The sequence below is a fragment of the Equus caballus genome, chromosome 11 (assembly GCF_041296265.1).
Source record: "Equus caballus isolate H_3958 breed thoroughbred chromosome 11, TB-T2T, whole genome shotgun sequence".
In the NCBI taxonomy this organism is placed as follows: Eukaryota; Metazoa; Chordata; class Mammalia; order Perissodactyla; family Equidae; genus Equus; species Equus caballus.
Window position 1 is genome coordinate 33,370,801 of NC_091694.1, and position 24,987 is coordinate 33,395,787.

General features: G+C 36.3%; 1 protein-coding gene and 1 non-coding gene across 51 annotated transcripts in view; both read right to left on the reverse strand.

Moving 5' to 3' along the window:
• Positions 1–24,987, reverse strand: part of TRIM37 (tripartite motif containing 37) — a 143,754-nt gene that overhangs the window by 107,159 nt on the left and 11,608 nt on the right. For all 50 annotated transcript variants that reach the window (XR_011423281.1, XR_011423279.1, XR_011423280.1 and 47 more), the window contains exons 4-9: positions 23,054–23,170; positions 19,767–19,854; positions 17,843–17,965; positions 16,068–16,191; positions 14,892–14,959; positions 6,293–6,417 (exon numbers count right to left, since the gene is read on the reverse strand). Coding sequence is in view for 21 of the 50 variants with exons in the window: in XM_070227509.1 (XP_070083610.1) it covers positions 6,293–6,417; positions 14,892–14,959; positions 16,068–16,191; positions 17,843–17,965; positions 19,767–19,854; positions 23,054–23,170 (645 nt within the window). In the remaining 29 variants the exon portion in view is untranslated. The remainder of the gene's footprint in view (positions 1–6,292; positions 6,418–14,891; positions 14,960–16,067; positions 16,192–17,842; positions 17,966–19,766; positions 19,855–23,053; positions 23,171–24,987) is intronic.
• On the reverse strand, positions 20,072–20,178 carry LOC111775821 (U6 spliceosomal RNA). The gene has a single exon (XR_002811800.1). It is a non-coding gene; the product is annotated as a U6 spliceosomal RNA (small nuclear RNA).

Here is a 24,987-nt window from a genome sequence, read left to right on the forward strand (position 1 = left end):
CTTTAAAAAATGCCTTTTTTTTAAAAAAAAGGCAATGTATGATTAAGCATTAAAATAAGCATAAGAGACATTTTAAAAGTACTCATGGAAATAGGAAAAGAAAGAAATTGGTGCTTAGGCTGGGAATCTGAAATATGAAACAGATATAAACAGGTTTAAAAAATCAAAAGAAACAGCAAAGCAAAAGCCACTACAATAAATCTCCAAATTTCCTTCTTCAAAACAAATTATGAGGAATATTGACAGACCATAAATATTTTGAGACTATTTACTAGTAAATAAACCTATACAATTTTATAGGCTAAGAACACATAATCACATAAGGGGCAAGTAGGATGGATGAGCACATTAACAGTTTCTTGGCAAGGCAAGACTAGCTCAGGCAACATTAGTTTCACAGTTTTCTCGAAAGACAACCAAGCTACCACCACAGGAGATAGGCAAAGGGATAGTCCATTTTGCTGCTAAATACCCTTGTATCATGTAAATAGTCTGCAGTACTGTCATTAAAACACCTCAAAAGTCAGTCAGTAAAACATTTATGATAAAGACACTATCATACATAATGTTTTAATAGAGTGTTATATACTTAATAAATAAAATTATAAGTTTACCAAAAAGATAAACTGCAAGCCATTTTACCACATCTTCAGATATATTTTCTAAAGTTCAATTCATGAAAATTTGCTATTACCAAAATAAGATATAAGATACATCTATAGCATTTTTACACTGTTACAGTGCCTAAAGAAATTACTGGTTTGCCAGTGACAATATAGTATAGAATTAAAAACACATTATTCTTTATTTTATGGTTAAGTATGTATAGTTAAATAGCTCACATCTTTTTCACAGTAAGTAGATGTGGTTTGCTCTGCTGTTAACTATGTAGCTACTATCCAATTGTCAAGCACCCCTACTATATTCCTAGGCCGTTATTACCTTTTCTTAGAAGATTCATATTCCTCATTCCCAGACCCTTTTGTCTGGTTAATTCTCACTATTCCTTCAGATAACAGATTAGAAGTCACACACCTTTGGAGGTCTGCTCTAACTTTTCCCCATTATATGCTCTCCCAGTACTCAATATACACAAACCCCAATTAGCAGGACCAATGCAATTAGCACCTGGGAAGCCTTCCTGGAACCAGAAACCTAATCAGAGCTCCAAGGAAGTCTCCTCAGGATAGTCTTCAAATTTGGTCAAGTTACGACGTGTTTTTGACGGTAATTTCATGCACCTTCCAATCACACAAGTGTTGGTCAATTCTCCCACCAAATTTATAACATCCTTCATAATGTCTAAAGACTTTAACCAATCCCCAGATGCCTGCTGATCTTCATACTGTTTCTTCCACTATGTCCTTAACATCCTCTTTGATATATTTCCTTTGTTGTTGTTACCGTTGTTTTTGCTGTAAGGCCAGACTATCACTGTCATATTTCGACCAGCCATTAAGGGTCAAAAGGGTTCACCAAAACACAAAATAAATGGCAGAAGATGACACGTTTAACTCAGAATAATAAGGCAGAACGCTGATGGGCTGAAGAGTATAGGTCACTGATGCTCACTAACCAAGAGGGTACACTATGTTCTGTCCTAGCTCTCACATGCTGAGAGAAAATGATCACATTCAGAGCATAAAAAATGTCTGCCAATTCTGGGGTACTGTGATATACTCCTACAAATGTAGATTTTTCAGGGAAAATTCTTCAGACAAATAACATTATAACAAATTAGTGCTATGGGGCAGCATTAAGCAGGATGCATATACTTCCTCTGTTACCAGTCATCACATTTTATTTTATTACTGCTTCAATCATCTGTCTTTCTCACTAAATCATAATTTGAGGAAACAAGAACTCTCTATTGTGCTCACTACTTGCACCTGGCACATGCCTGGAACATAGGTGGCATTCAGATACTCATTGAATGGATAAATATTTACAAACATTTGCTGGAAAATCCTTGTAATTTAGTTGAAATATCTCCTCAAAAATTTTTTTGCATTCTCTACATATATATACAAAGCCATAGCAACTGCTAAGCCAGCAAATTCCACCACTCTTAACTATTAACATCTCCACCTTATGCTTACTTCTTCAAAGGTTATCCACAATCGTACTGATGTTACCAATCTGTGCCTGCAAATAAGGCACAGCTTTATATTCCCATAGTTTTTTTTGTCTCTATACCTCCTCTACTATGGTCTTTATGACTAGAAGAATCTCATCATGGTGTCAGTAAATCTTCACAGAATATGGAGAAGCTGGCCTCAAACCACCTCTAGCCCAGTAACCTGAAAAATACTGATCCGTAAATCTTCAGACCAGAGACCTCATTATCACTTAATGAACAAAGGAAAGAAAAAGATGACCACAGTATCCATTTTTTCCTTGAGAGAATATATTGGTCAGCTATATAAAAACTGGTTTTCCTTCCCCACTTGACTATTTCTGACACTCTGACAGCTAAACTATTCTATCTTTTAAGTCCTCCTTGAGGACATTAATACAGCCTTATTTCCTACAATGCCCCAACAATCGCCCTTGAAATCTGGCTGAAATGATTTCCTTGCTGTCCCCTAAATATAGCTGCTCTTATAACATTCTTTTTCTCATGCACAAATATCCTATTCCCATCTGCCTAACAAAATCCTAATTATCTTTCATGGTCCTCCACAATTCCTTTCTAGGTTATAAAGCCTTCCTGACCACACCAGTCTCTACCCTGACCTCTTTTCAGAATTTCTGACCCAAGACAATATATAATTGAGTAACAAATATTAGACTTTAACATGTAATTCTCTACTATTTAATGTGGAATATACACCCAGGAAGATTGTTAGTTCCTCTTCCATGTCTCCTATGCAGCACCTACAACAGTGCTGAATATACAGATGGTCTTTAATAAATAACACTGCACTTGTTTAATAACCTTTTATTCTTCATTGTAGTTCCATCACAATCATCAACTGATGGAACTTAAGGCAATCCACTCGCATGATCTCAAAGCTTAAAAACATTCACTACTGCTTTACCCATCTAAACCTTGGTCTGTAACTTAACGTCAACAAATGCTGGCTTTTCTTATTTGGTCCTCTTTTCTTCACTGATCAATGCATCAACAGAGAACACCTGCTTCCTGTATAGTGCAACTCATACAGAGTTTCTAATGAAAATTACAGTTAAATTATAAGCCAAAATTTCCAGTAAGACAGTGAGCATTACTGGAGAGAGAGGGTCCTCAAGTGACCTTTACCCATGGAAGCGCCTTTATTATCAGACTTTTAAAATTTTTTATTTTTTGGTGCTTTCCTCTTTATCAATGTGCCTGCTACCTCCCATGCTCCCAATTTCAGTCCCTTCCATCTACACACAAAGTAGAAGGTAGTGAAAGGAAGGGATTGTTGGGGTTCTGAGACCCTTGGGTAGTTAAAAAGGGAAGAGAAACCAAAACAATCATTGGATGTGACAGAGACTGACACTCAAGAAATCTAAAGCAGGGGCCAGCCCCATGGCATAGTGGTTAAGTTTGGTGCAGTCTGCTTTGGCAGCCTAGGTTAAGATGCCGAGCATGGACCTACACCACTTGTCAGCCATGCAGTGGAGGCAACCCACATATAAAGTGGAGGAAGACTAGCACAGGTCTTAGCTCAGGGCTAATCTTCCTCAAGCCAAAAACAAGAGAGGAAGATTGGTAACAGATGTTAGCTCAGGGGTAATCTACCTCAGTGGGGGGGTGGGGGGGGAGAAATCTAAAGCAGAGTTGCCTACCTGATGAGCTGCTTCAAGGGGTATCAGGATAGTTTACCTCTATCAATGGTTCCCAAATTTTAGCGCAGAATTACTCAAGGTGCTCAAGATTCATTTTCAGGAGACCACCTCCAAAAACTGTCAGGGAATAGGCCTTGGAATTTGCATTTTGGACAAACATTCCAACGGCCTCCGATAATAGGTGATCCATGTGCCAGATTCTGAAGTGAAAACCACTCATCTTTATATATAATATTTACATCAAAACTTATGTTTCATTCCACTGGTAACGGAATGGTTCAGAAAAAGTATCCTCAAAAGTGAAACAGCTGACCACACTATCAAAGAGGCAGCCTTAGGACACTGGTGAACACCCTTAGTTCATCCAAATCTATTTAATGAAAGTAAATACCCAGTTCTTTAATAATATTCAGTGCTTGAATAAAATATGAATATTGTATCTGGTTTGTTAATCCAGAAAGAAACAAAAACTTATTACTCAATGAGAACTATCTGAGTTCTGGTTGTCGGAAAAATTTGCTCTTCTGTTTATAGGACTGTGGATGGTCATGATCCTCAGCAATGCATCTGTGATGAAGAACAAGAGCTTACACCAGTGATTCTAAATCAGGGGCAATTTTTCCCCCAGGGAATTTCTGGCAACGTTGGGAACCATTTTTGTCACAATTGTAAGGAGAGAGGTACTACTGGGATACTGCTAAACATCCTATAATAAACAGGAAAGCTCTCTCCACCCGAAAAGGAATTATCTAGCTCAAAATGTCAACAATACTAAGGTTGAAAAATTCTGGCTTACACCATACAATCTAGTACAGTCAATGCCCTGTGGGAATCAGCGGGCATCACATATTAGAGAAAAAAGAAAAGGCAGCTAAACAAACATTTTTACAACCAAAGATGTTTCCTAAATGTACTATAGCCCTCAACATGCTAGAAACACTGGACAGTATTCCATAAGCCATCTCTAAAGTATAAGATTGACTAAAGTCTGTCATACTAATATTATCTGAAGCAACAGTTTAACCTCTCATTTTAGGAATAAGCTAATGAGATTTTAAAAGAACACACTACAAATGCCTAGCTGTACCCAATTTTATGGACTGAATCGTATCCCCCAAAATTCGTATGTCGAAGCCTGAAACCACAGTATGACTGTATTTGGAGACAGGATGTTTAAGGAGATAACTAAGGTTAAATGAGGCCATAAAAGTAAGACCCTAACCTAATACAGCTCATGTCCTTAGAAGAGGAAAAGATATTCGAGACTGATCTCTGTGCACGCAGAGAAAAGGGTATGTGAGGACACAGAGAGAAGGCACTATCTGCAAGCCAGGAAGAGAGGTCTCACCAGAAATCCAATTTTCTAGCACCTTGACCTTAACCTTCTTGCCTCCAGAACTGTCAAAGAACAAACTTCCGTTGCACAAGCCACCCAGTCTATGGAATTTTCTTATGGCAGTACAAACAGACTAACCCACCCAGAAAGACCTGGGGTATGGGCAATCATTGGTAATTTTCAACCCCAAGTGAGTCTAACATATCACCAGTGTTCAGAACCACTCCTCTAATACCACAGTGTAATCCTAAACATGCTAGAAAGAACACGCTGCTCAGAAGAATTCTAAGATTCCCCAAGATAAACACTAAAAAGATGCATAGAATACAATCAACTGTTTCCTCCCACTATCTTTTAGAACCTAGAGATAACATCATGTCACCTTCAAAATCTTTTGGCATTTCATCCATTTTCTGAGCTTTGTTTTTGGCAACATACATGTAAATAATGAGTTATAGTCACTGTGTAGAGATGTAAACTCAAAAGGTAAACAGAATGAACACACTACAACGTGGACAGACCTTGAGGGCACTATGCTAAATGAAATAAGTCAGACAGAGAAAGACAAATCAGTATGATCTCACTTATGTGTGGAATCTAAAAAAAGGAGTCAAAAGGTATAAACTTCCAGTAATAAAATAAATAAGTCACGGGGACATAATGAACAGCATGGTGACTACAGTTAATAATACTGTATGGCAGATTTCAAAGTTGCTGAGAGAATAGATCTTAAAAGTTCTCATCACAAGAAAAAAATTTTTATAACTATGTATGGTGACAGATGTTAACCAGACGTCTTGTGGTGATCACTTCGCAATATATACTGAGTCACTATGTTGTACACCTGAAAACTAATATGTTATACGTCAATTACATCTCAATTAAAAAGAAAGAATGAACAGACACTGAAACAACTGAATGGGATCAATTATTTCTTCTTACAGTACAGAAGATGAAGCTCCAGGAAGAAACCAATTCCTAGTTCACCATCATCTTCTCTTTACAGTCAAAAGCGTAAGTCCACCAGAATTTTTTTTAACCAGGTTTACACACATAAACTAAAGTTCACCAGACTGCATCATTGTAAGATGGAGTTAAGAAAAATAAAATTCTTTTAAAAGAAGTATACGCATTTGCACATAAACTTCAAATGAAAATCAAGTTAAAAAATGGTCATACCTGGTAAAGTCTGGTGGAACAGGAGTAGTAACAAAGGATGCCATAGGCTTTCGATGAACTTGCTGAAACATCATGAGAATTTCTGAGCTCTTAGATATCAACTCACTCTTACTACAAGACCGCAACTGTGTGAGGAAAAAATTTATCTGAATAAACAAAATTATTATTCATTGGCACCTCAAAATTCTTAATAAGGAAGGAAAATAGAAATTATTCTGGTTATATACTGGAAAAATGAGATAAAAATAGAATGACTTTTATTTTTTTTTAAGATTTTATTTTTCCTTTTTCTCCTCAAAGCCCCCCAGTTCATAGTTGTATATTTTAGCTGTGGGTCCTTCCAGTTGTGGCATGTGGGATGCCGCCTCAACATGGCCTGATGAGTAATGCCATGTCTGCGCCCAGGATCCGAACCAGTGAAACCCTGGGCTGCTGAATCGGAGCACAGGAACTTAACTACTCAGCCTCGGGGTCGGCCCCCTAGTCATGAATCACTTAATGACGGGAATAAGTCCTGAAAAATGTGTCGTTAGATGATTTTGTTGATGTGTGAATATTAAGATGATATAGCCTACAATCTATCTAGGCTTTATAGTACTAATCTTACAGGATCACATTCATATATGCAGTCCATCATTGACCAAAACATCTTTATGCAGCACATAACCATAATCAAATTTTGCTATTCATACTTAGGTCTTTAACCCACCTGGAACTGAGTCTCGTGTATGGTGTAAGATGAAGATCGAATTTTATTTTATTTTATTTTTAAAGATAGGCACCTGAGGGGGCCGGCCCTGTGGCCGAGTGGTTAAGTTCACATACTCTGCTTTGGCAGCCCGGGGTTTTGCCAGTTCGGATCCTGGGCGCAGACACGGCACTGCTTGTCAGGCCATGCTGAGGCGGCATCCCACACGCCACAACTAGAATAATCCACAATTGAAAATATACAACTATGTACTGGGGGCCCTCGGGAGAAAAAGGAAAAATAAAATCTTAAAAAAAGAAAAAAAGAAAACCTTATGATCATCTCAAAACATGCAGGAAAAGAATTAGACAAAATCCAACACTCACTCCTAATGAAAACGCTCATCAAATATAAATAAAAGAAAATTCCTAAACCTGATAAAGGACATCTGCAACGAACCCACAACTAACATCATACTTAAATCTACATTACACTGGAAGTTCTGACCAGGAAAACCTGACAAGAAAAAGAAACAAAAGGCAGCAAATCAGAAAGAAAACTGTTTTTATTCAGAGATGACAAGACTATCTATAGGCAATCCAAGGTATTTACAAAATAGTTACTGGAACTAATAAATGAATTTAGCAAAATTGCAGGATATAAGATCAATATACAAAAATCAGTTATACAGCCACAAGAAATCAGAAATTAGAGGCCAGCCCTGTGGCCGAGTGGTTGAGTTCGCGTGCTCCACTTCGGCGGCCCAGGGTTTCGCCGGTTCGGATCCTGGGCGCAGACACGGCACCGCTCATCAGGCCACGCTGAGACAGCGTCCCACACGCCACAGCTAGAAGGACCCACAACTGAAATATGCAACTATGTACTGGGAGAATTTGGGGAGAAAAAGCAGAAAAAAAAGAAGATTGGCAACAGTTGTTAGCTCAGGTGCCAATCTTTAAAAAAATTAATTAAAAAATAAAAAAAGAATAAAAAAATCAGAAAGTAAAATTTTAAAAAACCATTTATATCCCACAACTAGGAGGACCTGCAACTAAGATATACAACTGTGTACGGGGGGTTTGGGAGATAAAGCAGAAAAAGAGAAAAAAGATTGGCAACAGTTGTTAAAAAAAACCATTTATAACATCAAAAATTCTGAAAAACTAAATAAATCTGAGAAAAGATGGGAAAAACTTCTACCCTGAAAACTAGAAAACATTGCTGAGAAAACGTATAGAAGATCTAAACAAATGGAATTTTCTTCGTGAAAGGAAGATTCAGGATTATTAAGATGTCATATCTTCCCAAATTAGTCTATAGATCCAATGCAATTCCAATCAAAACCCCAGAACCTTTTTTGGTAGAAATTAACAAGCTGATTCTAAAATTCGTAAGAAAATGCAAAGAATCTGGAATAGCCAAAACAACTCTGTAAAAAAGGGCAAAGTTGGAGAGCTAACCCTTTTATTATAAAGCTACGATACTCAAAATGGTGTAGCACAGTCATGCGTTGCTTAACAACGGGGATATATTCTGAGAAACGGGTCATTAGGCGATTTCCTCATTTGGCAAACATTACAGTGTCCTTACACAAACCTAGATGGTGTAGCCTATTGCTCCTAGGCTACAAACCTGTACAGCAAGTTACTGCACTGAATGCTGCAGGCAACTGTAACACAATGGTATTTGTGTATGTAAGCATATCTAAACATAGAAAAGGAACAGTAAAAATACCACACAAAAGATAAAAAATGGTTTGCCTATTTGGGCACTTATCATGAACAGAGCTTGCAGGACTGGAAGTTGTTCCGGGTGAGTGTGTGCGTGAATGGTGAGTGAATGTGAAGGCCCAGGACATTACACTACTTTACACTCCATAAACACTGTACACTCAGACTAAATTAAATTTATAAAAAATATTTTTTATAAAAAATTACAGGGGCCAGCCCCGTGGTGTAGTGGTTAAGTTTGCGCACTCTGCTTTGGTGGCCCAGGGTTCACTGGTTCAGATCCTGGGTGTAGACCTATACACTGGTCATCAAGCCACACTGTGGCAGCATCTCACATAGAACTAGAGGATTTACAACTATGACATATAACTACAAACTGGGGTTTCAGGGAGGAAAAAGAAAAAGAGGAAGATAGGCAACAGATGCTAGCTTAGAGCCAATCTTCCTCACCAAAAAGTTATAAAAATATGAAAAACGATAAAAAATATTTTAACAGAAAACTATGAAATTATAAAAATATTTTTCTTTCCTCAATAATAAATTAATCTTAGCTTACTGTAACGTTTTTACTTCATAAACAAAAAAATTTTTTTAATTTTTTGGCTTTTTTGCAATAAACACAACTTAAAACACAAACACATTGTACAACTATACAAAAATATCCTTTCTTTATATCCTTTTCTATAAGCTTTTTCCTACGTAAAAAAGTTTTTACCTTCTAAACTTTTTTGTTAAAAATTAACACAAACACATACATCAGTCTAGGCCTACAAAGGGTCGGGATCATCAATAGCACTGTCATGCACCTTCAACTCTTGTCCCACTGGAAGGTCTTCAGGGGCAATAATACACATGGAACAGTCATCTCCTATGATAACAGTACCTTCTTCTGGAATATCTCCTGAAGGACCTGCCTGAGCCTCTTCCTGAGGAGGTGTTACTATTTTCAGAAATATGCCCATGGTGGTTTGCTTCTTTTTTTCGTCACAGATTTGCATGTAAGCAGATAATGCACCATGAATATTCCTCACTATTAATGAAAACCTTTTGCTGTTGGGGTGCATGTTTTCAAACTTTTTAAGGAGCCTAACGATGTCTGCAAAAGGTTCTGCCAAACTCTTCACTGTGAATTTTCTCGGCAGTTCTTTTTTCTTCTCCTGCAGTTTCCTTTTCTCCTGCCTCTTCTTCAGCTATGTGTTCTTGTTCCAGTTCCAACAACTCCTCATTAGCCAATTCCTCGGAAACTACCTCTAGGAGCTCCTCAACATCACCCTCATCCACACTGAGGTTCAAGTTGTTTGCCATCTCAGTTACAGCCTTGTTGATTTCTGTAACCTCCTCGTCCTTGGCAAGTCCTTTGAAGTCACTGACAAACCTCTTGAGTATCTTCTTCCAGATATCATTCATACACTCCTTGGTGACATCATCCCAAGGCCAAGCAAAGTTCTTGATGCAATCATAGATTCTGTAATCCTTCCAGAACTGCACCAGTGTCTTCTCAGTGTCTTCCTCAGTTGCAGCAATAGCCTGGGCAAAGGACCTCCTCAATTAGTAAGCCTTAAAAGCTGCTGTAAGTCCTTGATTCATTAGTTGGCCCAAAGAGGTTGAGTTCAGAGGGAGAAACACTGCTCTGACACTGGGATGAAGATCTCAATCGGAGCACTGGGAGCATTAGCACCAAGAAGCAAAATCTTGAAAGATATGTTATTCACCAAACACTACTTCTCCATCTTATTGGCAGAGAAATTCAGGAGGGCATCTTGGAAGAGGAGTTGGGTCATCAAAGACTTATTATTGCTCCTGAAGTACACTGGTAGTGTGTGCTTACTGATATGCTTGAAGGCCCTGGGGTTCTCACTGAGCCAGATTACAAAGGATTTTAATTTGTAGCCTGCAACCCTGCTGATTGTTATTCTGTCCTTAAAAGCCTTGAAACCTGGCACTGACTTGGCCTCCTTATGGATGAAAGTCCTCTCGGGCATCTGTTTACAGAATAAGGAGGTTTCACCATATTGAATACTTGCTCTGGCAAGTAATTTTCCTCCACAGTCAGCTTATCTAGAGTTTCCAAAAATTCTTCAGCTGCCTTCACATCAGCACTCACAGACTAACTTTCACATTATGTAAAGAATAATGATTCTTGAATCGTTTAAACCACCCAGAGCTGGCAGTAATTTCAACATCAAGTTGAGTCTAGTCTTTTCTTTCAATGCTGCAAACTAACTTTTTGCTCTGGCCATGACTGTCATCATGCTGAGAAGGATATACTTCTACATCTGGTCTTCAATCCAGGTCATTAGAAGTTTCTCCATATCTTGGGGGCTGGCGCTGTGGCCGAGTGGTTAAGTTCGCGCACTCTGCTTTGGCAGCCCAGGGCTTCACTGGTTCAGATCCTGAGTGCGGACATGGCACTGCTCGTCAGGCCACGCTGAGGCGGCATCCCACATACCACAACTATAAGGACCCACAACTAAAAATACACAACTATGTGCTGAGGGGCTTTGGGGAGAAAAAGGAAAAATAAAATCTTTAAAACAAAAACAAAAAGAAGTTTCTCCATGTCTGATATAGGCCCTTCTCAAGTTTTTCTTAGTCTCATTGCCTCCAATGAAGCAGATCCTTTAACAGCTCCCATCATTTTGTTCTTGTTCTTCAAGATCACAGCTATGGTGGAATGGGACATGCGTGACTGGCAAGCAATAACCATTACTGATTTTCCACCTTCGTAGCCCTTAATCCTTTCTAATTTTGTTTCCAGGTCAATCACTCCAACATGGCTTCTTACTAGCAACGCTAGGGGTGTTGTATGTTTAGGGGCCATAATGAAGAAAACAAGAGATTAAATCAAGCACAAGAGAGGCTAGCCTGGTGGCATAGTCGTTAAGTTTGCATGCTCCGCTTTGGCGGCCTGGGGTTCACATCCCAGGCACAGACCTACACACTGCTTATCAAGCCACACTATGGTGGCGTCCCACATACAAAATAAAGGAAGACTGGTGCAAATCTGGCAACAGATGTTAGCACAGGGCCAATCTTCCTCAAAAAAAAAACACCAAAACTCAAATAAATAAAAATCAAGCACAAGAGAAAATGATGCAATCAAGAGATGCGGTAAACACAAGATGTATGAGGTTGCTGCTGGTGGAACACAACATACTGTTTTAGCTTTATTTTTATAAGGAGAAAGAGTACATTCTAAAATAATAAGTACACTATAGTAAATACATAAACCAATAACAGAGTCGTTTATCAAATATTATGTACTGTACATAACTGTATGTGCTATACTTTTATAGGACTAGCAGCACAGTAGGTTTGTTTACACCAGCATCACCACAAACATGTGAGTAATGTGTTGCAATACAACATTATGATGATGGCACTAGGCAATAGGAATTTTTCACCTCCATTATAATCTTAGGGGACCACCATTGTATATGCGGTCTGTCGTTTACCAAAACATCATTATGCAGCATGACAAACTGACAGAAAAATCAATCAATGAGTGGACTAGAATAGATTCCAGCAATAGAGCAATGCATATGTGGACAACAATTCTTTCAAAAGATGCAAAGGCAATTCAGTGAAGAAAGGCTGGTCTTGAACAAATGGTGCTGAAACAACTAGATAACCATATATGAAAACAAACAAAAACAAAAAAACCACGTTGGATCCATACCTCATATACAAAAACAACTCAAAATGGAACACAGACCTAAACGTAAAATCTACAACTACAAAACTTCCGGAAGAAAATATAAAAGAAAATCTTTGTGATCTTGGGTTAGATAAAGATTTCTTAGCTATGACACTAAAAGAACAAATTGATAAGTTACACTTCATCAAAATTAAAAACTTCTCTTCAAAAGACACTTTAAAGAGAATGAGAAGACAAGCCACAGACTTAAAATATTTGCAAAGCATATATCTAATAAAAAACTTATATCCAGTTCTTTATATAAAGAACTCCGAAAATTCAACAAGAAAACAAGTCAATAAAATGATGGGCAAAAGGTTTGAACAGACACTGCAACATAGATATATGGATGACAAATAAGTTCAAGAAAGGATACTTAACATCATTAGTTATAAGGCAAATGCAAATTAAAAACCCTAATGAAATACTATACACTAAGTGAAAATAGCTAAAATTCAAAAAATTGACTATATCATGTGTGGACAAGAACGTGGAGAAAATGGGACTCTCGTAGACTACGGCTGGAAATATAAAATGGTACAATCATTTCAGAAAACAGCTGCCAGTGACTAAAAACTTATTCATACATCTACCATTTGACCCAGCCATTCTATCTTAGGTGGACTCAAGAGAAGAAGAAATATATATCCACGTATAGATCTGTCCCTGAATGTTCACTGCAGCTTTATTTGTAAAGGCCAAAAACAAGAAGCAACCCAAATAGCCATAAACAGTTGAATGGAAAAACAAATTCTGGTACATACATACACTGGAATACTACTCAACAATTAAAAAGGAAAGAACTACTGATACTATGAACAAATCACAAAATAATTTTGCTCAGTGAAAGAAGTCAGACATAAAACAAGTACATAACATATATGATTCTAATTACATAAAACTCTAGAAAACACAAACTTATCTATGACAGAAAGCAGATTGGGGTTGTGTGGAAACAGTAGTGTGGGGAGAAGCAGGAAAGTTTACAAAGAGGAACAAAGAAACTTTGGGGGCTAATGCATATGTTCACCATCTTGACCTGTGCTGGTTTCACAGGTGTATATGTTTGTCAAAACTCATTAAATTATACACTTTAAATACATGTAGTTTATTTTTTGTCAATTATTCCTCAACAAAGCCACTAAAAAGAAAAGAACATACATCCTCGGATTCCCACCCTACTCCATCATAGCTACTTAAAATTTGCTCTATAACACCAGCAGAAGGCTGCCAGTTTATTCTCTGGATGGGATAAAATAAAGTCTCTGGACTAGCGGAACAACATGACCAATTAAGAATGGATGCACTGGGGCTGGCCCGGTGGTGCAGCAGTTAAGTGTGCATGTTCCACTTCGGCAGCCTGGGTTTCGCCGGTTCAGATCCCGGGTGCGGACATGGCACCGCTTGGCAAGCCATGCTGTGGTAGGCGTCCCACATATAAAGTAGAGGAAGATGGGCACAGATGTTAGCTCAGGGCCAGTCTTCCTCAGCAAAAAGAGGAGGATTGGCAGCAGATGTTAGCTCGGGGCTAATCTTCCCACCCCCCAAAAAAATGGAAGCACTGAAAAGTAAGAGTATTTAAATAAATATATATGTACTGAATCCTACTAGCCAAACCATGAATGAAGTATAAAGATTAAATAAAAATATTTTCAGACATGCAGTCTCGAAAAATTTATTCTGATTATCCTTTCAGGAAAGTTACAGGAGGAAATGTGACACCAAAACAAACACGTAAACAAAAAGAGTGGAAGCCATGGGAATCAGGAGACATGAAATTCAACCCAAGAAAGAAATGAAGAGAATACCCAAGATGATAATTTAAGAGAAAAGTCCCAGAAGACAGCTGTGTATTAGGCATAGAGAGGAATTCAAGAATTCCAAAAATGAAATTTAAAACAGATAAGATTTCAGTGACACTACACATTTTATTTATTCATTCACTATGTGCTTCAACCCCACCTACCCCAATCTAAATTATAAACTCTATGAGAACAGACTGACAAAATGACAGTGCCATTTTGTCCACTGCTGTATTTGAAACATCTAAAAGAATACCTTCTATCTATTTGGTACTTAAAAATTTCCTTAATAAATAAAAACGTTAATTTTAGCATAAGAATCACTATATAAAAGTAACTGGCACTTAACATTCTATCTCAAAGCCACCACGTAAGTCCCAATGGCAGAAGATCTTAATCTTTTATAGATTTACAGATTCCTATGGATTATTCCCAGTAAAAACAATTCCATTCTTACAAAACAGAGTAAATCTTAATAATTTCAACTAGTTCCCAACAATGATGGAGAAAACTTGAAAGAATCAGCTGATTTCTATTTCATAAAGATCCCTAGTATAGCATATAGATCCCCAGATCTTTCGATCTTATATAGTCTCTGTTAAAAAGAAAAAAAACAAAAGTTTAAAGCATATGGACAAAAAAAGATAAAGATTTTATTTCACTGCATTTAATATTTCATCACCTGGTGCTCTACCTCCTGAAGTAAGGATTCCAACAGCTCTGTTTCTTGTGTTAGAGATGTCTTCTGACCTATTTAAAAATGACAAACACCAACATTCAGGCTCATTATTGGTTTAAGAATGAAATTAACTCACTGAATATATTCAATGACAAGGAACCAATTTCACGTAAGCAAAACTTCATTATAGCTACTCTAAAACATTTTCCCGGAGCTTTAAGGGGTTGAACCTAATGTTGCAGTAACTTTGACAAGAGGATTTCAGAACTAACCCTAACTATAGTTTTACATAAAATGCAATTTAGGTTTATTAAATTCACCTAAGAACTATACAATGACAATATACTTTGTGAAATTAATGTTATTGCTTCCTCTAAAAGGAATATAGTAAGATCTAGGAAAGCAAGTTTTTATCAGTCAACTAATCTGAAATACTTCCTCCCCAAAATTTAACTGTGGCTTAAAAAGAGAAATGCACCAGCTGGTCCTGTGGGATAGTGGTCAAGTTTGGCATGTTCCACTTCGGCAGCCCAGGTTTGCGGGTTCAGATCCCAGGCGCAGACCTACGCCACTCATCAGCTATGCCGTGGTGGCAACCCATACATAAAATAGAGAGAGATTGGCACAGATGTTACCTGAGGGCTAATCTTCCTCAAGCAAAAAAAGAGGAGGATATAACTAGCTCAGAGCAAATCTCCTTCAGCAAAAATAAAAAAAAAAAGAAGAAGAAGAAGAATGTAGTAAGTAGGCCAGATGTTTACGTTAAATGTCAGCAAAAGGTATGTTCATTGAACATAAGAACCTGTAAAGAAGAATGCTCAGAGAGGAAAACAGTCTCAAGAAGCTGGAAACACATACAGGGATAAATGAATTACTATTATGGAAATTATTCTTCCAGAAAAGGAAGAAAGAACCTCATTTACATGTTTAAAAAAAAAAAGACAATACAGGCAAGCTTGCCAAATCAGATCACTTTCTTTAGAAATCAGTGTGAAGAGCTGGAAGCATATCTCATGAGGTTAGCAGAAGTTGTATCGATTTGGAGTAATGTTATTTGATACAGAGTGACATTTAATAAGTGAAAATTTTTTTTTGACCAATCTTTTCCTAGCCTGTAACAACTCACCAACATTGGGGTTCAAAGCACCATGTATCCCGGCAGCAGAGAAAAACACTCACCCATCAGTGTTATAAGCTTATTCTTTAGCTGTGTGTCTAACCGTGCAATCATCATCTCCACTGCATTCCTAATTTCCCGAACACGTTCATCTTTTGCATTTCTTACAGCTTCCACATTTCTTTCCTAGAAGATAAACAGGTAAAAAAATTTTAATTGAAGAATTTTTAAAACAGAAGCAAACTGACATTAATGCAACCACTGTAATTATTCTTAAAGTCAGTTGATTTCCACTTTAAAAACTGTAAGCCAATAACACTTTTTCATTGTTTATATATCACAGAAAATTCATGGCTTTAAAAAATTGTTCACTGAACTGAATCAGGAAAAACAATTTTTTTTTTTAAAGATTTTATTTTTCCTTTTTCTCCCAAAGCCTCCGGTAGATAGTTGTGTATTTTTAGTTGCGGGTCCTTCTACTTGTGGCATGTGAAATGCCACCTCAGCATGGCTTGATGAGCAGTGCCATGTCCGCGCCCAGAATTCAAACTGGCGAAACCCTGGGCCACCAAAGCGGAGCACGCAAACTTAACCACTCAGCCATGGGGCTGGTCCCAGGAAAAAATTTCTTAAAAATAAACAATTAAGGCATAATAAAGGACACGATATTTTGACAGTTGAACAGAAAGATAGGTAATTAGAAAAAATTGATTTAGGTAACACACAAAACACATACTCAAAGCCCCAATCATAACTATGATAGGAAACCACTATTCAAAAACAAAAAAATTTACTAAAGCCAATTTACATCATGCAAAAACCCAAAACAAATGGAAATTCTGAAAAACCAGATGTAATCTAGTTTGTAACAAAGTTTTTAATTTTTTTAGAACACACAAAAAATTAGGGTTTTCAAAGATCACAAAGTACATATAGATTTCGTGATAGCATACCACCAAAAATAAAAAGTACTCTTTCCTGTACTTACTATTATTATAAATACAAGAAGTAAGAATCTCAACCTAGAACACCCTCCCTAATGACCTAATTATAATATTGCCAAGAGAATAGAAAAAAAGGTACTTAGATGAAGGCTAAATAGAAGCCAACTGTTTATATTCCAAAATGACATTGTAGGTAGCATACATGCAACTCAAAAAACACTACTTTCTGTATAAAGAATGTAATAAATGATGATTTGAATCCTGATTCCTGAAGGGGTAAAATAAAGAAGACATCTTAAGTTAGGAATGGTCCACAAACCTCAGTAACAGCTATCATTCTGGCATCCTTAAACAAAATATATCGCAAGTATATTTACTACTTAAATGTTTGAAGCTTATCACATTTTCCCATAGAGATCATATTACAAGTTGGTAAATAGCTCATCAAAGGTGTCTAACCCATACAGTATCTAAGAGTAGTGTTAAATATTACTCTTTCAGTTCTAACTCAGGGCATCAGAAATAGATCATTTCTTGGTAGCAGAAACTCTCCCAAAAGCAGGGGTTCCAAAGAATGCACGACTTAATGACTTTGTAAAAGTCAATACTGACTCTATTTAGGAGTCAATTACTGACTCTAACACACAGGCTTATTCAGCTCATTAGCTGACTATTTCTGCGTAAGAGGAGGCAATTCTCCACCTTCAACTATGGAACAAGCCAAGGGTTTGGATGCAAATTCCTCAGCTAGTTTGAAGTGGATGAGAATGACTATATCTTATCAAATTTTCAAATCTTGATTTCAATATGAGATTTAAATTATAAAAAATATAATTACATATTATATATTAAAGACTATACAAAGGATAACGATCTTTTACTAGCAGTCTTACCACTTCTTGAACTAAGCTGATCAATTCCATGAGACGCCGACGAAGTTTGGCTACCTCTTCGTTCACTTTAGTAACATGCTGCTCATAAATTTCTGCCAAAGGTTTAAAGGTATGTCCACCATGCTATTTAAATTCATAAGAGTAGTTTTAGAACATTTTCATATATCTTATCTATATTTACATTCCTTTATTAATACTCAATGGACTCTAATAAACTAGTAAATGTTTTCAAATGTATTTTATCTTTCCGGCTGCCGTTACTTTGTTAAAACAGGTCAGACCTTGCTTAAAATCACTTGGCCCATATAGGAAATCCTTCAAGATTGTAGATAAAGGATTTTAGCAGAATGTTTACACTTAATCTAGAAATCTTCATTCATTAGAAAGAAACAAAATCCTTAACCTTGGCCCAAACCACCTGACACAACCTTATCTGCCACTTTTCTCTTGGTCAGCACTAGCCTTCTTCCATGTCCTCAAACTTCCCACCAGGCCTTAACAAAAGTAACTCCTTCTTATTCAGAAATTCTCCTTCTTCATCCTCCCTCCCCAAACTCTCCATCTCTTCATTTCTACTCATCCTTTGAATCATCCTAATATCTATCACAACAACAATTAAATACAAAACTAGACGTTTGAGATCTGTCTTGTTCATCACTGAACCCCCTATCTCTAGCACAAGTGAATAAATTAGAAAGACCCATGGTACACTATTAGCAAAAGCAATGAACCTATTCTCATGTCATGAACAGTTACTGTGGAGACAGAACACCTGCACAAATCAGCCTCACGAATCCAGTTGTATTCAAAGAACAATTTTTTAGAGCTAACAACCTATAATCAGTTTTCTACCCAATTTTAGTACTGTAATTTATAACTCACTTGATTGGTAAATAGAACTTAAATTTCTATTTTAAGAAACTTCCTGTAACAGAGAAGTTCTTATTAGAACTGTCTTGTTCAACCAAGGCATCCAGTCATGGTCTCTAAGAGAAAAAAGATGTGAACCATGGAAAAGAATGTTTCCATTGCTTCTTACAAAATCCATTTATTTAAGTAAACAAATCGTGGAAACTTAATTTTTTCTAGTCAGCACATTAGTATTCAAACTCTAATAGAAAGCTCTCTGAATTGAGCTCTACTCAACCAACTTGCCTGCCATTCTCTCCCTAAAACATGCTGACTGATGCCCAAAGTAGGATCAATTCCCATTGCTAACAGGGACCTCTACATGTCTACCCACTTCTGCTCCCACTATGACTAAACTTTCCCCACCAAGACTCTACTGTGTTTATTCTCAAACCTACTTATGCTAATTCTATTTATTACTGGAAGTATATAATTTAAATAAATATTAATTAAACAATAGAACATGACTTTAAAATGAAAAGCTGTCTCTAGGTAAACTAACTTGCATGTTTTAAACTTGATAAAGGTAGGTTACCTTAAAAAACTACTTTTGAATTAGACTGAAAAAAAGAAAATAAAAAGTGAATCATAAAATCTAGACGTTTACATTCATATTGCGAACATTTTTCATTTCACAAATGTCTAAAGTTGTTCCACTTTAAAGAAACCAAAACTGGAAATCTTGGTCAGGACATCAGATCAACTGACACGTATGTAATCAAAGAAAAGACCTTCATCCTACAACAAAAGATTTGCAAATGACTACACATTTTATAGGTTTTCCACTGAAATATAATATTTATGTAAGGGGTACACATCCTACATGAAAATTTCCCATAAAAGAAGTTTTTCTGGAATAAGAACAGGTACAATACTTTCTGCCAAAAAGCAGATGCATTTAATTTTCATTCGATAAACAGAGTAAAACGACATTATTTTCTACCTAAATCAAACAAGTACTCTAGTGTTTTCTAGTCTCTAACTAAAAATAACATACTAAATTTGTTCTGCTCACCATTCCTCCCCAAAGTGCACACTGATGGCAGATACACTTCTTACAAGTCCAGCAAAATACACTAAGTTTTTCATGGTGATTTTCACATCTATATATCATGAAAAGAAAACACAGTTATAAATTAAATTAAATTTGAACATAATTAGCTCAACAAATTCCTAAGTTTGGGCAAATACATCAGTCAATTTTATGTTTATCTCAGAAAAGTATTCCACATCTTCTATGAAATAAGCTAAAAAAATACATGCGACACAATTTTTAAATTTTATTTATTTATTTATTTTATTGAGGTAACATTGCTTTATAAAAACATGGAATGCTTCACAAATTTGCACATCATCCTTGCGCAGGGGTCATGCTAATCTTCTCTGTATTGTTCCAGTTTTAGTATATGTGCTACTGAAGTTAGCACCACAATTTTTTAAGAATATTGTTTTCATTAATCTATAAGGACTTTACAATCACATAAAAAATGAAGACTAGTTTCTAAATAAAGTACAAATATAACATCATTTCCTAGCATCATTATAGATGATAAATTCTATCCTACTACTACATTTTGAGCAAATCAGATTATGTGGCTATACCTACTTGAGTATGTATGCATGCACAAATACTTCTCCTACATGTGGCCAATGCCAACAATAATCAAGACATGAGATTAACTGCACGATGTTATACTAGATCTTCATAAGCGAACAACTCAATTTTAAAAATTTTCCCTTAAACTAGATATCCACATGCAGAAGAATGACATTGGACCTGGTTATGAACTGAATTGTGTCTCCCAACAAACTCCTATGCTGAAGCCCTAATGTAACTGTATTTGGAAATAGGGCCCGTAAAGAGGTAAGGAAGGTTAAATGAAGTCATAAAGGCAGAGCCCTAACTCAACCAGACTGGTGTCCTTACAAGAAGAAAACGTGATGCCAAGAGTGTACACACAAAGAGAAAAACCTAGGTGAAGACACAGGGAGAAGGAACTGTATCCAAGGAGAGAGGCCTCACCAGCAAGCAACCATAGGAGGGCAAAAGGGGTGATTAGGCACAGCGTATGGTGATGGATGGTAATTAGTCTTTGAGTGTGAACATGATGTAATTTACACAGAAACAGAAATAATGATGTACACTTGACATTTACATAATGTTACAAAAGAAGAAAAGAAAAAAGAAAACAACCCTGACAATAGACTTCCAGCCTCCAAAACCATGAAAAAATAAATTTCTGTTGTTTAAGCCACCTAGTCTGTGCTATTCTTACAGCAGCCCCAGCAGATAAATACCTTCAGATTACATCATATATAAAAATTAACTTAAAATGGATCAAAGACCTAAACAAAAAACCTAAAACTATAAAACTCTCAGAAGAAAACACAGGGGAAAACCTACATGATATGGATTTGGCAATGATTTTTTTTTTCAGATTTTATTTTTTTCCTTTCTCTCCCCAATGTCCCCCAGTACATAGTTGTGTATTTTTAGTTGTGGGTCCTTCTAGTTGTGACATGCGGGGCGCTGCCTCAGCATGGCTTGATGAGTGGTGCCATGTCTGCGCCCAGGATTCGAATCAGCAAAACCCTGGGCCGCCGAAACAGAGTGCACGAACTTAACCACTCAGCCACGGGGCCAGCCCCTAGGAATGATTTCTTGAATATGACATCAAAAGCACACGCAACAAAAGTGGAAATAGACAAGCAAGACATCAAAATTTAAAACTTCTGTACATCAAAAGACACAACAGACAGAGTTGAAAGAGAAATCTATGAAATGGGAGAAAATACTTGCAAATCTTGTATCTGAAAAAGCCTCAATATACAAAATATATAAAGAACTCCTACACCTTAACAACAAAAAAACCACAAAACATAAAAAAATTAAAATATGGGCAAAGGACCTAAACAGACATTTCTCCAAAGATGTACAAACAGCCAACGAGCATATGAAAAGATGTTCAACATGCTACTCCTCAGGTAAATGCAAATCAAAACCACAATGAGATATTACCCCACACCCATTAGGATGGCTGTCATCAAAAAAACAGAAAACAAGTGTTGGCAAAGAAGTGGAGAAATTGGAACCCTTGTACACTCTCGGCAGGAATGCAAAATGGTGCAGCTGCCATGGAAAACACTATGGAGGATCCTCAAAATATTATAAACAGAATTACCACATAATCTAGTCATACCACTTCTGGGTATATATCCAAAAAAACTGAAAGGTCTACAAGAGATGAACACCCATGTTCACAGCAGCATTATTCACAATAGCCAAAAAATGGAAGCAATCTGAATGTTCATCAATAGAAAAACAGATAAACAAAATGTGATACATACACATCATGGATGATTTAATCAGTCCTAAAACGGAAGGAAATTCTGACATACGCTACAACATGAATGAACCTTGAGGATGTTATGAGAAGTGAAGAAAGGGAGTCACAAAAAGACAAATACTATATGATTTCACTTATGAGTATCCAGAGTAGTCAAACTTCTGGCAAAGGAAAATAAAATGGGGTTGCTGGGAGCTGGTGGGAGGGGAAATGGGGAGTTATTGTTTAATGAGTAGAGAGCTTCAAATATGCAAGATGAAAAAGTTCTGGAGACTGATTGTACAACAGTGTGAATATACTTAACACTACTGAACTGTATACTTAAAAATGCTAAAGACAGTAAATTTTGTTATATGTATTTTACCACCATTAATAAATTTTTTAATTTCTCTCTTGCCTATAAAGGAGACAGTGTCACATTCTTTTAAAAGGCTTTTCACTGATTAAGTACAATGAGTCAGAGAAAATATCTAAAATGGTTTACATTTTATATTTCTCACTTATAAGTAATCTGAATATCAAACAGGAAATTAATAAAAGTATGAAGAAATAGCACATTAGTTTCTGTCTGGAAGCTTGTTTAGCATGAGCTCCAAATTGTCAAATTTAAAATATAGCTTTTACAACATAGGAACTTTACCAGAACAATTCTTAATCAATGGCCTATATACACCTTCAGCAAACCTAAGGCGGGGCCAGTAGGCATCAAAAGGCAAAGAGATACACAAACTGTGTCAGTTCCACTCCTTTTACGAGAGGCTGAAATAAAAGAATCCAATCAAGAGTGAGAAGGGTCTCTCCAAATAGTGATACCCACATCACACCAGAGGAAAAATACTAAATATACTATATTTAGTTTCACCTATGAAACTAAAAGGAAACTTTTAATAGTGTCATTAAAATAACATATGGCAGAAATCTATGAAATACTTGAGTAAAGAAATTGAGGACATACTTGTCCTTTTCATTTTCTTCATGTTTGGTGAGACTGCAGAGTTGAAGAGTATCAAGCTGCTGTGTTACTTCTTCTGCCCAACGACAGTTTACTAGTTCTCGTAGTTGGAGTGGAGCACTGGAGAGAAAATGTATACATATATTCTAATTCAGGAATTCGACATTATATTCTAAGACACATTCCAAAGCTACACGTGAGGTGATGAATGTGTTAATTAACTCAATGGGGGGAATCCTTTCACAATGCAAACGTACATCAAATTATCACATTGTACACTTTATCTTACAATTTTACTTGTCAATATACCTCAGAAAAGCTGGGAAAAAAAAATCAATCAAGAAAAAATAAACACACTCCTCAAAGTAGAGCTCACAATCATATTCACACCATATTACTATTAAAATAATAAAGACACAATGAAAAGTATGCTTAGCAACTTCCTACACTAATGTATCATTTCCAAAAAAAAAATGTGAATAAGAAATCTTGGCAATTCAGATTTCAGAGAGAATTCTGAGTTCCTTAGTCTAAAGCTGTACTGTCCAAAATAACAGTCACTAGCCATATGTGACTATTTAAATAAATTCAAATTATTTAAAATTAAATAATGGGGCCTGCCCGGTGGCGCAGCAGTTAAGTTCGCCCGTTCCACTTCAGAGGCCCAGGGTTCGCCGGTTCGGATCTCGGATGCAGACATGGCACAGCTTGGCAAACCATGCTGTAGTAGGGGTCCCACATATAAAGTAGAGGAAGATGGGCATGGATGTTAGCTCAGGGCTAGTCTTCCTCAGCAAAAAGAGGAGGATTGGCAGCAGTTAGCTCAGGTCTAATCTTCCTCAAAAAAATTAAAAAATCAAAAATTAAAAATTAAATTAAATTAAACAAAAACAAAATTTCATTACACAGTAACACTAGACATACTTCAAGTGCTTAATCACCACATGTAGCTAGTGGCTACCGAACTGGACAGCAAAGCTACAGAACATTTCTATCATTACAGAAATTTCTATTTCATAGTGCTGGTCTTCTTAGAAGTTAAGATAAAAAAAGTGAACATGAAGAAAAATGGGCACAAGATACAAAGAGGTAATTTAAGAAAAAAGAAATATAAATAGCTAAAAACGTTTCAAAAGATACTCAGTTTCAAACATTTTTTTAAAAGTATGTTAAAAACAAAACACCATTTTTCATCTAGCAGAATGACAAAAAAATGAAAGTTTGGTAATATCCAGTGTTGGCAAGAATGTGAGGAAAAGGGGTTTTCATATCTATTATTAGGAATGTAAAATGGTAAAAAGTTTTCCTTCAAAGCAATTTGGCATCATTATTTGACATAACCAAAAGTGGAAACAACCTAAATGTCTCTCAATATAAGGATAAATAAATCAACATAGAGTCACATAATGGATTATTATTCAAACTTTTTTTAAATGACATATGTGTACATTCCATCAAGGAAGGTACCACTATATTTTACATGAAAAAAAACAAATAGCAAAATAGTATTATATCATTTCTGTGTTTTAAGAAAAAATTTTTATGTTTACATATCCATATAAACATAGAAAAATGTCCAGAAGAATAGACACCAAACCTGACAATCTCTTCTGAAAGTGTTATTTCACGAAAAGATTAGGTGGGGTGTATCAGAATCAGAAGCTTTTTTATTTTATATTTATCAAGACTATCTGGATTTTTTTAACCAGAAAACTTAAAAATTTTTAATTATAAAAGTTAAGAAGTTACACAATGATCTTCTATAAGAAGGCAAACTATGTAATGCATTCTACATAATTCAAAGCCAGGTACACTAGTCTGTATTTCTTAATCTAGACAGATTGCTTGTTTTCTCTTCAACTGTATTCAAAGAGGAGAAATACGGCAGATCGCAGAAAGAACTTTAGGAGTTCTATGACACACTGACCCCATCACCT